This window comes from Colobus angolensis, unplaced genomic scaffold (assembly GCF_000951035.1).
Source record: "Colobus angolensis palliatus isolate OR3802 unplaced genomic scaffold, Cang.pa_1.0 Scaffold28, whole genome shotgun sequence".
Taxonomy (NCBI): domain Eukaryota; kingdom Metazoa; phylum Chordata; class Mammalia; order Primates; family Cercopithecidae; genus Colobus; species Colobus angolensis.
This window is the reverse complement of record NW_012116043.1, coordinates 2,994,560-3,009,599: the sequence shown is the minus strand read 5'-3', so window position 1 is coordinate 3,009,599 and position 15,040 is coordinate 2,994,560. Positions and strand designations below refer to the sequence as shown.

Sequence of the window (15,040 nt, the reverse complement as noted above, 5' to 3'; positions counted from 1 at the left end):
GCATAAAGTCTGAAAGTACATGCTGGGGGGAAGGGGTGGATGGGAGACAAGGATGGAAGATTTTTTTTGTTCGTTTGTTTGTTTTTGGAGACCGTGTCTCACTCTGTCACTCAGGCTGGAGTGTGGTGGCACGATCTTGGCTCACTGCAACCTCCACCTCCCAGGTTCAGGTGATTCTCCCACCTCAGCCTCCTGAGTAGCTGGGACTACAGGTGTGCGTCACCACGCCCAGCTAATTTTTGTATGTTTATTAGAGATGAGGTTTTGCCAATATATATATATTGGCCAGGCTGGTCTCGAACTCCTGACTTCAGGTGATCTGCCCACCTCGGTCTCCCAAAGTGCTAGGATTACAGGATTACAGGTGTGAGCAGTGAGCAGCCTGGAAGATTTTTTGTTATATACTGTTTAAAAGTTTTTAAGTAGTTGAAACACATGAAGACATCACCTCAAAAAGTCACATTGATTCAAAAATATGCACATTAAGGATTTTTTTTGAAAAATTTAAAAATTGAGAAATATCACAGGACAGTAATACAGTAATCATGAATAATTACAAAAATAAGTGCTGGCTGGGCATGGTGGCTCATGCCTGTAATCCCAGCACTTTGGGAGGCCAAGGCGGGTGGATCACAAGGTCAGGAGCTCGAGACCATCCTGGCTAACACAGTGAAACTCCATCTCTACTAAAAACAGAAAAAATTAGCTGGGCCTGGTGGCGGGCGCCTGTAGTCCCAGCTACTCGGGAGGCTGAGGCAGGAGAATGGCATGAACCCGGGAGGCAGAGCTTGCAGTGAGCCAAGATCGCGCCACTGCACTCCAGCCTGGACGACAGAGCGAGACTCTGTCTCAAAAAAAGAAAAGTATCCCTGGAAAGTTAAATTGAGTAGGGAATTTAAATGGGTTATTATCACCTTTGACTTTATAAACCTGCACACACACACACAAAATGTGTATGTATTTAATTACAAACTAATTAAATTAAAGACCTGGCGTGGTGCCTCACACCTGTAATCTCAGCACTTTGGGAGGCAGAGGCAGGAGAATCACTTGAGGCAGGAGTTTGAGACCAACCTAGGCAACAAGTGAAATCCCCTATTTTTTTTTTTTATTTTTTTTTATTTTTTTGAGAGTGAGTCTGGCTCTGTCGCCCAGGCTGGAATGCAGTGACACAATCTCGGCTCACTGCAACCTCCACAACGTGGGTTCAAATGATTCTCCCGCCTCAGCCTCCCGAGTAGCTGAGATTACAGGCACCTGCCAACACACTCAGCTATTTTTTGTATATTTTGTATATTTAGTAGAGATGGGGTTTTGCCTTGTTGGCCAGGATGGTCTCGAACTCCTGACCTCAGGTGATCCGCCCGCCTCGACCTCCCAAAGTGGCTTACAGGCGTGAGCCACTGCACCTGGCCTGAAATCCCCTATTTTTAAAAAGGGTAAATAAATGTGTTTTTTTTCCTCTGGGAGTGACAATACATGGAAATTTCACCTTCTACATCACTAATTTTATGAATGTGCTTATGTTGCTCTATACTGTTTCAAAACTTTTCTAGTACCTATGCTTGTAATTTCGGAATTTCTCATTGAACTTGATAGAAGCACTTTAGTTCAAGGAGCCAAGTGTTCTTCAGTGAGTTTTCAAGTGAGCATCCTCACCTCTACAACACTCACACAGCTTAAAACAGACTAATGTTCTCTCATGCCAAGATCCTGCCGGCTCTGCACAATGCTGTAACATCAATATGACCCAGTTCCCACATCCCACATCTTCAACAGCTTTAGCAGCCACGGCCTTTCTTGCACTTGACTTGATGCAGCTTTGAAGTTTTCAAAGAGCACTTGACACTGATTTATCAACGTCGCAATGCCTGACACCAAGTGTACATCTTTAAGACACTATTCAAGGTATTTCTTCCTTATACTAAGGTCACCCACATTTTAATGGGCACTAAAATTACACAGAAATTTGCATACTAACTGGAAGTGATCGCCTGCCCAGTAGTGGTTGAGTTTGTTGGGTTCTTGTAATGTTTCCTGATTCACCTACTCACTTGCATGGGAGGGTCATGGAAATTATTATACATTAGATGCACTCGTAATGAAAACTCACAAAGGATTTCCTTAAGATTTACAAATTTCTCAAATTTTAGTCCAGTAACCCTAACCCTAAGACTAAAACTGGTTTAAGCCACCCTTAGTTGCTTTACAATTGCGGCGAACCTGAGATTCTTCTACAGCAGAGGTTGTTCATGAATCCCCTAAAACTTTAGGGGAGAGGAGAAGGAGCGATTCTCCTTGGGAAAAACCTTCCAAGACCTTTAAAGGGCCTCTGGATGACTGCCTGGTGTCCACCTTTTGTATTAAACCAGTTTCCCTGCAACTTCCACCTTTGGTTCTAGTCAACACCTTACCAGGACCATTTGATTGGCCAAATGCTATTATACACTTGGGACAAATCCAGAGGTCCATTGTTTCCCCCACTGGTTATGTGCCAATCCTCCATCTATAGTCACATAAAATGTGTCATTTTATCAGCAAGAATTGTTTGAAGGAATAGCTCATTCTCTAACCACTAATTCCTTTTCTACACCTTGGTGGCTATGCCTTTTAATGCTTTACCTGCCACATCCTCTTAAAATTTGATCCCATGACTGTCTACGCAGCTCAATGTCCATTTATATAGACCCATGTACTTAAAGCATCCTTTCATAGTTACCTTCCCACCACTCCCACCTTTTAAAATTCCTTCCTCCTTCCTGGTGTTCTGGTAATTCTCACATTCTCTTACCTCACAAATCACCCACAAACCAGAATTTTTAAAGTTAACTTAGATCTACGTATGTAAAATACTTCCATCTCCCAACAACTTTGTCTTGCTGTTCCCCCAGCGGGAGTACAGTGGCACTCAGATCACTGCAACCTCCACTTCATTGGTTCAAGGCTTCTCCTGCCTCACCCTCCCATGTAGCTGGAATCACAGGCATTCACCACACCTGCCTTTTTGTATTTTCAGTAGACATAGGGTTTCACCACGTTGGCCAAGCTGGTCTTGAAGCTGGCTTTTATTTGCACCCACCTTCTACAGTTCATACTGTATTAAGGTCAACCCCTTCACTGACATTTCACTGTTACCACAGCAACATTTGTAGACTGAAAACCTTGATCCCCTTCCCCCAGTCTAATGCAAAATAACCTTAACTTTTAAAAAACCACACCAGTTGGGAATGCAACAACTTTATTGAAAGAAAAGTGCAACGAAATTTGCTGAAACCTTAAAAGGGGAAACTTAGACACCCCCCCTCAAGCGCAGGACCAAGTGCAGAGTGGACTCTTTCTGGATGTTGTAATCAGACAGGGTGCGTCCATCTTCCAGCTGTTTCCCAGCAAAGATCAACCTCTGCTGGTCAGGAGGGATGCCTTCCTTGTCCTGAATCTTTGCCTTGACATTCTCAATGGTGTCGCTGGGCTCGACCTCGAGGGTGATGGTCTTGCCAGTCAGGGTCTTCACGAAGATCTGCATCCCACCTCTGAGGCGGAGCACCAGGTGCAAGGTGGACTCTTTCTGGATGTTGTAGTCAGACAGCGTGCGCCCATCTTCCAGCTGCTTTCCAGCAAAGATCAACCTCTGCTGGTCAGGAGGGATGCCTTCCTTGTCTTGGATCTTTGCCTTGACATTCTCGATGGTGTCGCTGGGCTCGACCTCGAGGGTAATGGTCTTGCCAGTCAGGGTCTTCACGAAGATCTGCATCCCACCTCTGAGGCGGAGCACCAGGTGCAGGGTGGACTCCTTCTGGATGTTGTAGTCAGACAGGGTACGACCATCTTCCAGCTGCTTTCCGGCAAAGATCAGCCTCTGCTGGTCGGGAGGAATGCCTTCCTTATCTTGGATCTTTGCCTTGACATTCTCAATGGTGTCACTGGGCTCAACCTCGAGGGTGATGGTCTTGCCAGTCAGAGTCTTCACGAAGATCTGCATTGTCTAACAAAAAAGCCAAAAACCACCAAGATTTAACAGACAATGTACTAATCTTCCCAATACTTAAACTATATGTTATATTCACTTCAATGGTTACAATTTAAAAGGTACCTAAGAAACTTCACAAAACACTCGCCGACCCCGAACGCATAGTTTAAAACCCAGACTTCAGCTACTTAAGAAAATAGGTACATAGAACTGACCAAAGAAACTGACGCCTCACTTACCCCTCCCCTCACCAGAGGTCAGGCCCCTGTCGACTCAGGAGGGCCTACCCTAGGCCCCAACCCTGCGTCCTGCGACGAAAAAAAACCTACTGCACACCTACCGGCAGGTGGCCCCACCCTACATTATGAGCCAACAGAACGGATGACGTCACGACACGGCGAGGGCGCGCGCTCCTCGAGCAACGGGTGCACTGCCAAGTGGCACCGCCATTAACTGCCGCCCCCGCAAAGACGACAAACCGAGTTCTCCAGTCAGTGACAGACTTCACATCAAGGTCCCCAAATGGTGCCCCAGCCCACCTCACCAGAATAAGAGCGTTCCGCATTAGCGAAAACCTCAAAGCCTTGGGTTCTTGCCGCCCACCATACCCCCCACCTTGTTTCAACGACCTCACACAGCCCGCCTCACAAGCGTCTTCCATTCAACAGCCGCCATTTTGCTGCGCTCCCCTCCCACCCCCTGCTCAAGGCCACTTTCCTCGCGGACCCAGACTACAGCCCTCGGTGGTCTCTCGACCCGCGGCGTCGGCCCCCCTCCATCCCACCGAGCGGCCCAGCAGCCACGAAAGCCCTGGCCGGCCCAGCAGCCCTCTGCTCACCAAGTGGCGATGACACCGACACACAAACAAGAACTGCGGTCCAATTCCCGACTGCGACGGAACTAGCCCCGCCACACCCGGCGCGTCCTTATATAGTCATCGGCGTTCACCGCCCCAAGGAAATCCCTCCGCAGAATCGCCGAGAAGGGACTACTTTTGCTCGTCCATTCCGGTCTCTGGAAAGAAAACCAGTGCCCTAGAGTCACTCAAGTCTCGTCCCAAAATGTCCTCCTGCTGAGACTGGGGTTCTGGGAGCGAGTCTGGTGGGCAGCGGGCTGCCGTCCTGGGCGTCCAAGCGGAAGAATCAGGGCGCTCGCTGCGCGCTGCGACCATGACGTGGAGGCGCTCGCCGAGAGGAGGGGGGCGTCCGCGGGAGGCGCCAAAACCCGGCGCGGAGTCCGCGGCGCCCGGAGCGGGTGGGCGGCCCGCGTTCCTCAGCCGCGGCCTCTCCCCTCAGCCCCCGCGGTCCCCTCGGGTCGCGAACCCCGCGTTCGGCGGACGTGGGGCGCGGACCAAGCGCCTCCCGTAGAGTCGGGGTCTCCCTCCCCTCCCTCGCGACCCGCCCTGGCCCACCCCGCGACACGGACGGGTCTTTATTTTTGGGTCACATTTGAGATAATGACGGGGCTTCCTTTGCTCAGCCCCCCCTCAGCCTTCCTGAGCTTCCCAGGCCGGTCGCGGGGGCTCCCCGGTGCCGCGCCCCTCCCCCGCTGCGGGCCGCGGGACAAGGACAATGACTCAGCAGATCTGAGGCCGGGCGCGGCCCTAAAACTGGGGAACGCTCGAGAACTTTCGAGGGGAGATACTGCAGAGGAGCTGGTGTCCAGGTTAAATTTGGAAAAGGGAGGCGGAAACCCCATACAGTTTTTTTTTTTTTTAGCTGGAACCCAAGGCTGAGGGAGCGACATCCTTCTAGACTGTTCTTTCACCTTCCTGTCTATTCTGAGGGCCGGGTATGGAAAGGTCCTAGTTGGTTCCAGCAGGGAGGCCTGGAAATTTCTCTGGTTTCAATGGGTACTACGATTATTGTAATCAGGATCCATTCAATAATCGGACCCATTTAAACCGGAGGTTTTAAAATACAGGAATAGAATCCCAGTCCTATTTCAGGGCAGGGTAGGGTGTCAAATATGAAATGTAATTCTACAGGGCAATTCTATTTTGATAAAAGAAGTGGGGAGAAAAGCATCACCAGCCAGGTTTTTAAATTTTTACCACAACCTATTTTATGATCCCTATGTGTCATTTCTTCACTATATTTTTAAAATGTTTTAACATATACGAACATGGTGAGATTTTTTAAATGTGTCTTTTTAAAGTGTACAGTGAAGAGTCTCCTTCATGCCCTCAATTTCCCAGTTATTGTTCCTTCTGGAGTCTTCTAGAAATAGTCCCTGTTTCTACAAATGTATTGGAGGTAGGGAGACTATTTTGATTTCTACCTTTGAAAGCTTCAAAAAGAGAGGAAAAAGAGGCTAGCAACTGAAAAATATTTTGCCATTAGGAAAAGACTACATTCTTGTTTTAAGTTATGAACATTACATTATTTAAAAGGCACACTTAAAATACGCATCAAAGCAAAATGAACCTGCTACGTATTCTCTATGGTAACCCATGTTTGTGTTTGTTTATGAAAATCCAAGATCTGTACAATGTTCAAAATAGACTTTGACATCTCTAATTTTTAACATTTTTAAGAGAATGAATTCATGTGTTAGTGGGAAATTAAAAGGAATAATAAGTGTCATCTTCCAGGATTGGCAGGAAACCCCAGTGAGTTCCAATACACATTTCTGCAAAGTTTTTGTTTTTTGTTTTTCCCCTAGATTTTAGGAAGGAGTTTTGAAAGGAATAAAAAGCTGACATTCTTTGTGAGGTGACGAGGCCTGGCTTTCAACCACGCCCTGGTTGCTTTTGGCTGTTACTCTACTGCAAGCCTTGTGATTCATGTTGTTTAAAGGCTGAGTCACCAGCTTTGTGACATAGCTTTTTTCAGAGTCCAAAAGGTACAGAGAAAAAACAGCCCTGACTGCAGAGGGATGGGAGGGAGAGGAGGACAGGAGGAGGAAAAAGGAAGAAGAGGGGATAAGGGTAGGGTGGGTAATGGGCCAAAGGTTAGCTACAAAGAGAAACCAATGTTGTCTCTAGCAGAAAAAAATTATTGAAAACACCTCAGCATTCCCTGACTTAAATGGTTATTGAAGCAAACAGAAATAAACCTTTCTCCAAGGTCACTGAGGTGACAGAGAAAGGAAAAGAAAATGGCCTCCCAAAACACAGGTGTCTGATGCTTCTCTAGAACAATGGTTCTCAACAAGGAGTGATTTGCCCTTCAGGGGACATTTGGCAATATCTGGAGATATTCTTGGTTGTCACAACTCAGGGCAGGTTAGGGGGTGCTGCTACTAATACTAGCACTCTTAGTAGACACCAGGGATGCCGCCGAACATTCTATGAGGGACAGTCCCCCACAATAAAGAATTATCCGACCCAAAATGTTAATAGTGCTGAAATTGAGAAACCGTGTCCTACAAAGGATTTTTGTTGTTGCAACGACGGCTTTTCTATTTTCCCAAAGGGTTCCCAAAGTCTAAATGTCCCACTTGGACTCAGGAGTCAGGTATCAAGTCACGCTTTTAAAACCTAAACCCTGCTGACCTAGAATGCGATGTGCTAGAATGTGCGAGAATCGGGATGAGTCACTGGATCCGTTTTCAGTTCGTTCCACCCACAGATCCGTCCTTTGCAGGCGCCCCAGAAAAGATTGCTTCAGAGCTGGCACCAATGGAGAAGGGACAGAGGCCCAGCAACAGGGCGGGATTGGCAGGCGGAAGGGAGCATGTGACGGGCTGAGCTCACAAAGGGCCCGGGTGCTGGGCTGCAGCTGGGCGGTGCGGGGGTGGATGAGTGCCTGCTCTTCCGCCTTCCTTTCTCCCCTCCCCTAAGGATTCAGTTCCCCCTTCTGAAAGGCACCACCTTGTATGTGATTTAATCCAGCCCCATGAAACTATCTGAGAGCATGAGTGAGGGTCAACAAACTTGTTTCCCCCAAGGAAAAGGGTGGAGTCAGAGAGGTGGTGGGAAGGGTTTGCCTTGCTCTGTCATCGCTTATATAACCAGAAAAGGTTGTCAAGGACGCCTGCAGGTTAAGGCCTGGCAAACAGGAAGAAAAAAAAAACCTTAGGGAATGTGTTCTTCCTGTTTCTACTTGTGTTGTATAACTGTGTGGTGGAACACAAACTGCTCCAGCTTAAAAATAACCCATTCACCTCAGCAGTTAAAAAAGAGCTAGTCTCTAAATTTACCTAATTTAGGAACATTAGGAAGTTATTTAACCTATTTGGGCTTTGTTTTTGTCGTTGTTTGGTTTTGTCTTAAAATTGTAAAATACACATAAAATTTACCATTCTTAAGTGTACATTTTTTGTAGCATGAAGTACATTCAGTGTTGTGCATCAGCCATCACCACCATCCATTTCTGGAACTCTCTTCATCTTGCAAAACAAACTCTGTCCCCATGAAAAACTAACTCCCCATTTCTTCTCCCACCAGCCCCTGGCATCCACCATTCTACTTTGTGTCTCTATGAATTTGACTACTCATGTGACCTCATATAATAAGCTTTAAGTGTAAAATAAAATTTAATAGTTGGAAAAGCACTTTTTTCAAAGAGTATTTCTAGGAAGCTCCAGTTCGTAACACTAGCCTTTAACAATAACAACTCCTTGAGGTATTTTTTTTCCTTGTCATGCACTAGCAGAAAGATTTGGCTTTGTTTCTTTGTTTTTTGAAACAGTATCTCGCTCTGTCATTCAGTGGTATCATCACGGCTCACTCTGCAGCCGGGACATTCAGGCTCTGGTGATCCTCCCACCTAAGCCTCCTGGGTGGGTAGGACTACAGGTATGTGCCACCACACCTAATTTTTGCTTTTTTTTGTAGAGAGGAGGGTTTTGCACTTTGGGAGGCTGAGGTAGGTGGATACCTGAGGTCAGGAGTTGGAGACCAACCTGGCCAACGTGCTGAAACTCCATCTCTACTAAAAATACAAACATTATCAGGCGCGGTAGCTCACACCTGTAGTCCCAGCTACTCTAGAGGCGGAGGCAGAGGTTGCAGTGAGTCGAGATCGTGCGGCTGCACTCCAGCTGGGGTGACAGAGTGAGACTCTATCTCCAAAAAATAAAATAAGAGACGGGGGTTTCACCATGTTGCCCAGGCTGGTCTTGAACTCCTGGGCTCAAGTGATCCTCCTGCCCTGGCCTCCCACAGGGCTGGGAATACAGACGTGAGCCAATGTGCCTGGCTGAAATATTTAATTATAAGGTACAAAGTAATGTCATATAAGTGGGGGTCATCGTAAGAAATAAAAAATAAAAATAAAAATAAATGAAAAAAATAGCCAGGCATGGTGGCTTGCACGTGTAATCCCAGCATTTGGGGAGGCCAGTGTGAGAGGGTCATTTCAGCCCAGGAGTTAAAGACCAGCCTGAGCTACATGGTGAAACCCTGTCTCTACCAAAACAAACAAAAATTAGCCAGGCGGTGGTGCATGCCTGTAGTTCCAGCTGCTCGGGAGGATGATGTGGGAGCATCGCTTGAGCCCAGGAATTTGAGGCTGCAGTGAGCTGTGATTGCACTACAGCACTCAGCCTGGGCAACAGAAACAGACCCTGTCTCAAGAAAAATAAATAAATAAATAAATAAACAAAAGAAGAAACGAAACAGCAGTGAAACTGCCTTTACCAAAGTCATAACAGAAAATGATTACAATGAAAGAGATCTGACCTCACTGACGCCATCTTGCGCCTCACCTCCACCATCTTTGCTCATCCCTAGGTGTAGGCTGAACTGACTTTGGAGGAACTCAGTTTATAGTTTAATTTTGGAACAAAGGTGATAACAGCCTTTTCCCAAAACAAGCCCCCTTCCTGCCTGGGCACGAGACTGCTTTGCGGGACTAACAAATTGGTCACAAGATTAGAAATTATGGTTTAGGAGTCACGCAGCTGGAGACTGCAAGATTCTGTCCATGCCCAAATTGCTCCTGAGGATAAAACATCACTATTGTAAAACCTAAGACCAGTACTTAAGATATTTTGCATACTCTGCACTCATTGGGCCAACTGACACCGCCCAGACTGATAAACTGGCTCATCTGGTCTTGTGGCCCGCACCTAGGAAATGACTCAGGGCAAAAGGACAGCTTCCACTCTGTGATTTCATCTCCAACCCAACCCATCAGTACTCCCGATTTCCCGACCTCGCTACCCACCAAATTATCCTTCAAAACTCCAATCCCTGAGTTTTCAGGGAGACTGATTTGAGTGATAGTAAAACTCCCGTCTGCCACACTGCCAGCTGTGTGTGAATTAAACGTTCTCTATTATGCCAGGATAAGGTGGCTCACGCCTGTAATCCCAGCACTTTGGGAGGCTGAGGTGGGCGGATCATAATTTCCCTGTCTTAGTAAGTGGGCTCTGTCTAGGCAGCGGGCAAGGAGAAACCTTCGGGCAGTTACAGAAGATGTAAGTTTTGTGTTAGTCCTGATGACTTCAGAAATGATCTTCAACGTTTTTTCCCTTAAAACCTTGTTGACTTTCAGGGAGAAAGAACCTTTCCTGAAGCTCATTAGAAACAAGCTGTCACCAATGCGTCACCACCTAACTGGTGAGTCAGTTCACTAGTTTCAGTTTCCTCATCTCAAAAATGAGAGCTCTGGATCTAAGATTAGATGCTTTTACCATTTAAAACATGAAGTCAAGTCAAATGAAAGAACGGGGCTAACAGGTGAGGAATTCATTATAATTGCAAAGAACTGTACCACACAATGCAGCAGAATCCCTGATTTCATTCTTATTATTATTTAGAAAGATGGGGCCGGGCGCGGTGGCTCAAGCCTGTAATCCCAGCACTTTGGGAGGCCGAGACGGGTGGATCACGAGGTCAAGAGATCGAGACCATCCTGGCTAACATGCTGAAACCCCGTCTCTACTAAAAAATACAAAAAACTAGCCGGGTGACGTGGCGGGCGCCTGTAGTCCCAGCTACTTGGGAGGCTGAGGCAGGAGAATGGCGTGAACCCGGAAGGCGGAGCTTGCGGTGAGCTGAGATCCGGCCACTGCACTCCAGCCTGGGTGATAGTGAGACTGTCTCAAAAAAAAAAAGAAAGAAAGATGGGACCTGGTTAAATTTGAAAAATGTTATTTATTTATTTTTATGTATTTATTTTTGCCTAAAGATCATGCATGCAAGTAAATCTGTCTTTCTTTTTTTCTGTCTTTCTTTCCTTCTTTCTTCCTTTGTTTCTTTCCTTTTCTTTTCTTTATTGAGACAGATCTCCCTTTGTTGCCCAGGCTGCTTTCAAACTCCTGGGCTCAAGCAATACTCCTGCCTCACGCCTCCCGAAGTGCTGGGATTACAGGCCTGAGCCACCATCTTTTGCTTTCAATGGTAAGATACAGAAACACAGTGGAGGTGAAAGCAACTCCATCTTGGATGCTAATCTGCCAAGATAACTTCTGATTAATGCCTCTTCCAGGAAGGCCTCTAAGATTTCCACTTTACTGTTACCATAAATTCTGCCCTTAGATCAGAACAACCTAGATCATAAATCCTGCCCTTATGTAGATTCATATAACATTCTTGCCTTTGCTTGAGGGGTCGACTTCAATTGTCCTAAATATTCCTTCCCCATGGTATAGAAGCCCTGGGTTGAGGGTTATGGCACAGTGAACTTTATATCCTCTGATGATCACCCTGAGACTATGGCTTCTCTTGGTAAGTCCCTAATAAATGTTTTTGCCTGAGAAACTGGGTTTGTCAGCCCCTTTATTTGGCCTCTCAGTTCCCTTGACCTTTGGGGTAGGTTTGCAGGTCTCCTCACCACGGAACACAGTGTATGAATATAAATGTAAATTGCATGTGCATTACAGCCATGGAGAAGTGTTGCTGAGGAAGCAGAGAGCAAAGCCCTGGTGGGATGCGAGTTTGCCTTTGGGTTCCTCCCATGCAAATGAGGTGGTTAGTGGCAGTGCAGAGGAGTGAGATGGCAAACGGGGGGCCCAGACCTTCCAGCAACTTACACACTTGCCCCCCGGATGGCCAGGAATGCGTCAACAGCTCTCGAGACCAGTGCAGTGCAATCACAGTGGCACGAGATGTGGTGTTCACTCCCCAGATGATCTTCCTGCTCACGTTTGCTGTGGTTTCAATCATCAAGTCAGGTTTTGCCTTAACACTTTTCTGCTGATTACTCCCATCAGCCTCTTCTAACTCATGTGCATTTAAAACATTAGAGATTTCAGAATGGGAAGATCACGCCTGGTGTGAAAATCTGAGCTCCAAGTAGTGCCTGGAATCATAATACATATAATGATCACATCCATGGCAGTTTAATGATAAGGAGCTGTGGACCAAGATGAATAGAGAAATCAGCAAAATCAGAGTGGAGATGCCGGGGATCGAACCCGGGGCCTCATGCATGCAAAGCATGCGCTCTACCACTGAGCTACATCCCCCTCCCTTTTTCATACTTACTTTTGGAAGTCCTTGCTATACTCTGTTCTTAAAGCCGTTTTTTTTTTTCCTGTTTCCACGTGTTTCATTTTTATTTTTGGCTTTTATTACTGTTTTAATTGACACATAACAATTGTGCACATTTATGAAGTGTGATATGATGTTGTGATCTATGTACACAATTTGTAATGTTCAAGTCAGGACAATGACCACATCCATCCCTTCAAACATATATCATTTCTTTGAGTTGGGAGACATTAAAAATCCATGCTTTCAGCTATTTGAAAACATACAATAAGTTGTTGTATTCACCCTATAGGGACACTGGAACTTATTCTCCTATTTAGCTGTACTTTTGTATCCAGTAACCCACCTTTGGCTATTCGCACCTCCCCCACCTTCACTACCTGCGGTAACCACTATTCTACTCTCTATTTGTGAGACCAACTATTTCAGCTTCCGCATATGCGTGAGATCATGCAGTATTTCTCTTTCTGTGCTTGGCTTATTTCACTTTATGTCATGTCCCCCAAACTTAACCATGTATTTGTTTTTGTTTTGTAGAGGAAAAATGCCAGGATTTCATTTTGTTTTGTGTTTTTTTTAAGGTCAAATAGTATTCTGCTGTGTATGTACACCACATTTTCTCTATCCATGTGTCTGCTGACGGACACTTGGGTGGATTCCACATCTAGGCACTTGTGAATAAAGCTGCAATACACATGGGAGTGTGAGAGACTTTTAGTTTTTGGTTGGTTGGTTTGTTTTGAGACAGAGTTTCGCTCTGTCGTCCAGGCTGGAGTGCAGTGGCCTGATCTCAGCTCACAGCATCCTCCACCTCGTGTGTCCAAGCGATTCTCGTGCCTTGGCCTCTCGAGTAGCTGGGACTACAGGTGTGCACCACCACACCTGCTAATTTCTGTGTTTTTAGTAGAGATGGGGGTTTCCGCATGTTGGCCGGGCTGGTCTCGAACTCCTGACCTCAGGTGATCCACTTGCCTCGGCCTCCCAAAGTGCTGGGATTACAGGTGTGAGCCACTGCGCCCAGCCAAGGTTATTTCCTAAATGAAACTTGTGTGTGTTGAACTGAGTGTTAGAGTTTAGCAAAACCACCACCACAACAACAGAATTCTTTTATGTTTCCCAAGCAGGTCAGCTCTTCATAACCTTGCAAATACAATTCTAGCGGATACCGGAACCAAGGAACAAATGAAAACTGACCCGTTCTTAAATGTTCCTCTTCACAGACAGAAGAGAAGAGAAGAGAAGGAAAATTGAATTTCTTTCCAATAAATAAGGGCATTGGCTTGATTGTACCTTCACCCAGAAACCTCTGATTTCTCATCCTTTAAAACCATACCAACCTTCAGAGACTTTGAGGTTTGCATATCAGCTGGAAGACATTTTTTTCCTCCCAAAAGAACTATTATGGCTCATGCCTGTAATCCCACTATTATGGCTCATGCCTGTAATCCCAGCACTTTGAGAGGTTGAGGTTGGCGGATCACTTGAGGTCAGGAGTTTGAGACCAGCCTGGCCAACATGGCGCGAACCCCGTCTCTACCAAAAGTACAAAAAATTAGCCAGATGTGGTGGCGAGCGCTTGTTGTCCCAGCTACTTGGGAGGTTAAGGTGAGAGGATTTTTGGAGCCCAGGAAGCAGTGGTTGCAGTAAGTCAAGATCACCCCACAGCCCTCCAGCCTGGGAGACAGACCGTTCTGAATATAAAAATGAGCAAACTGAAAAGAAACAGATCCACTTCCCGGAACGAGGGCTTCGGCTCAGAGGAAGGAGTCTCTTTACAATTGCCCACCGAAAAGAGACATTCTTTTTTTTTTTTTTTTTTTTGAGACTAAGTTTGTCGCTCAGGCTGGAGTGCAATGGCAGAATCTTGGCTCACTGCAGCCAGCCACCGCCTCCCGGGTTCAAGCAATTCTCCTGCCTCAGGCTCCTGAGTAGCTGGGATTACAGGAGTGCACCACTATGCCCAGCTAATTTTTGCATTATTAGTAGAGATGGGGTTATCACCATGTTGGTCAGGCTGGTCTTGAACACCTGACCTCATGACCCGCCTCCGCCTCCCAAAGTCCTGGGATTACAGGAGTGAGCCACCGTGCCTGGCCCTAAGATCCATTCTTTAACTGTGAATTTGCATCTCTCTCTTCCAGAGAGTTTCTTAAGCACACCAGGGGAGAGAAGCCACAATGTTTAGTGTCCTTCAGGTCATCACAAAGCCGTTCTTTGGGGAAAGAGTGGGTGAGAAGCTAGGAGAGGGAAGAAAACTGAAGGCTATACCTCTTTCCATGAGCCTTGATATTTCTTGGCTGGAAATAGACACTTACTGTGATACGGAAAACTTGCGTCAAAAATGTCCTGCCACCTCGTTTTCCACAGTTCCCTGACCGTTGCTGGCACCTGCGACTCTTCCTAGCCAAAGGCCATGCAGAATTGTCAGAAAAGTTAGTAGACTTGGGGAAGGAAGTGCTGGACACATCAGCTGTGATTGCATCACCTAACCTCTGGGCCTCATGTGTGAAATAGAGATTTGAATGTACCTACCTCATCTGGTTGTTGTGACAATTTAGTGAGTTACACATAAAACATGTATAATAGTGTCTGGTAGAAAGCACAGGCTCGGCCGGGCGCGGTGGCTCAAGCCTGTAATCCCAGCACTTTGGGAGGCCGAGATGGGTGGATCACGAGGTCAGGAGATCGAG

General features: G+C 46.4%; 1 protein-coding gene and 1 non-coding gene across 15 annotated transcripts in view; both read right to left on the bottom strand.

The window, feature by feature from the left end:
* Window positions 1-2,645: 2,645 nt before the first annotated feature.
* UBC (ubiquitin C) overlaps window positions 2,646-15,040 on the bottom strand; it is a 16,132-nt gene continuing 3,737 nt past the window's right edge. Inside the window, exons 1-3 of one of the 14 annotated variants that reach the window (XM_011948401.1) lie at window positions 4,308-5,458; window positions 3,283-3,982; window positions 2,646-2,656 (exon numbers count right to left, since the gene is read on the bottom strand). In XM_011948401.1, the coding sequence (XP_011803791.1) occupies window positions 3,290-3,982; window positions 4,308-4,628 (1,014 nt within the window). In that variant the 5' untranslated portion in view covers window positions 4,629-5,458 and the 3' untranslated portion in view covers window positions 2,646-2,656; window positions 3,283-3,289. Of the gene's footprint in view, window positions 2,657-3,067; window positions 3,083-3,221; window positions 3,983-4,182; window positions 5,459-7,463; window positions 7,614-15,040 lie in introns of those variants that run through there. The other 13 variants (XM_011948405.1, XM_011948409.1, XM_011948406.1 and 10 more) reach the window with 13 other exon arrangements.
* TRNAA-UGC lies at window positions 12,254-12,325 on the bottom strand. The gene has a single exon. It is a non-coding gene; the product is annotated as a tRNA-Ala (tRNA).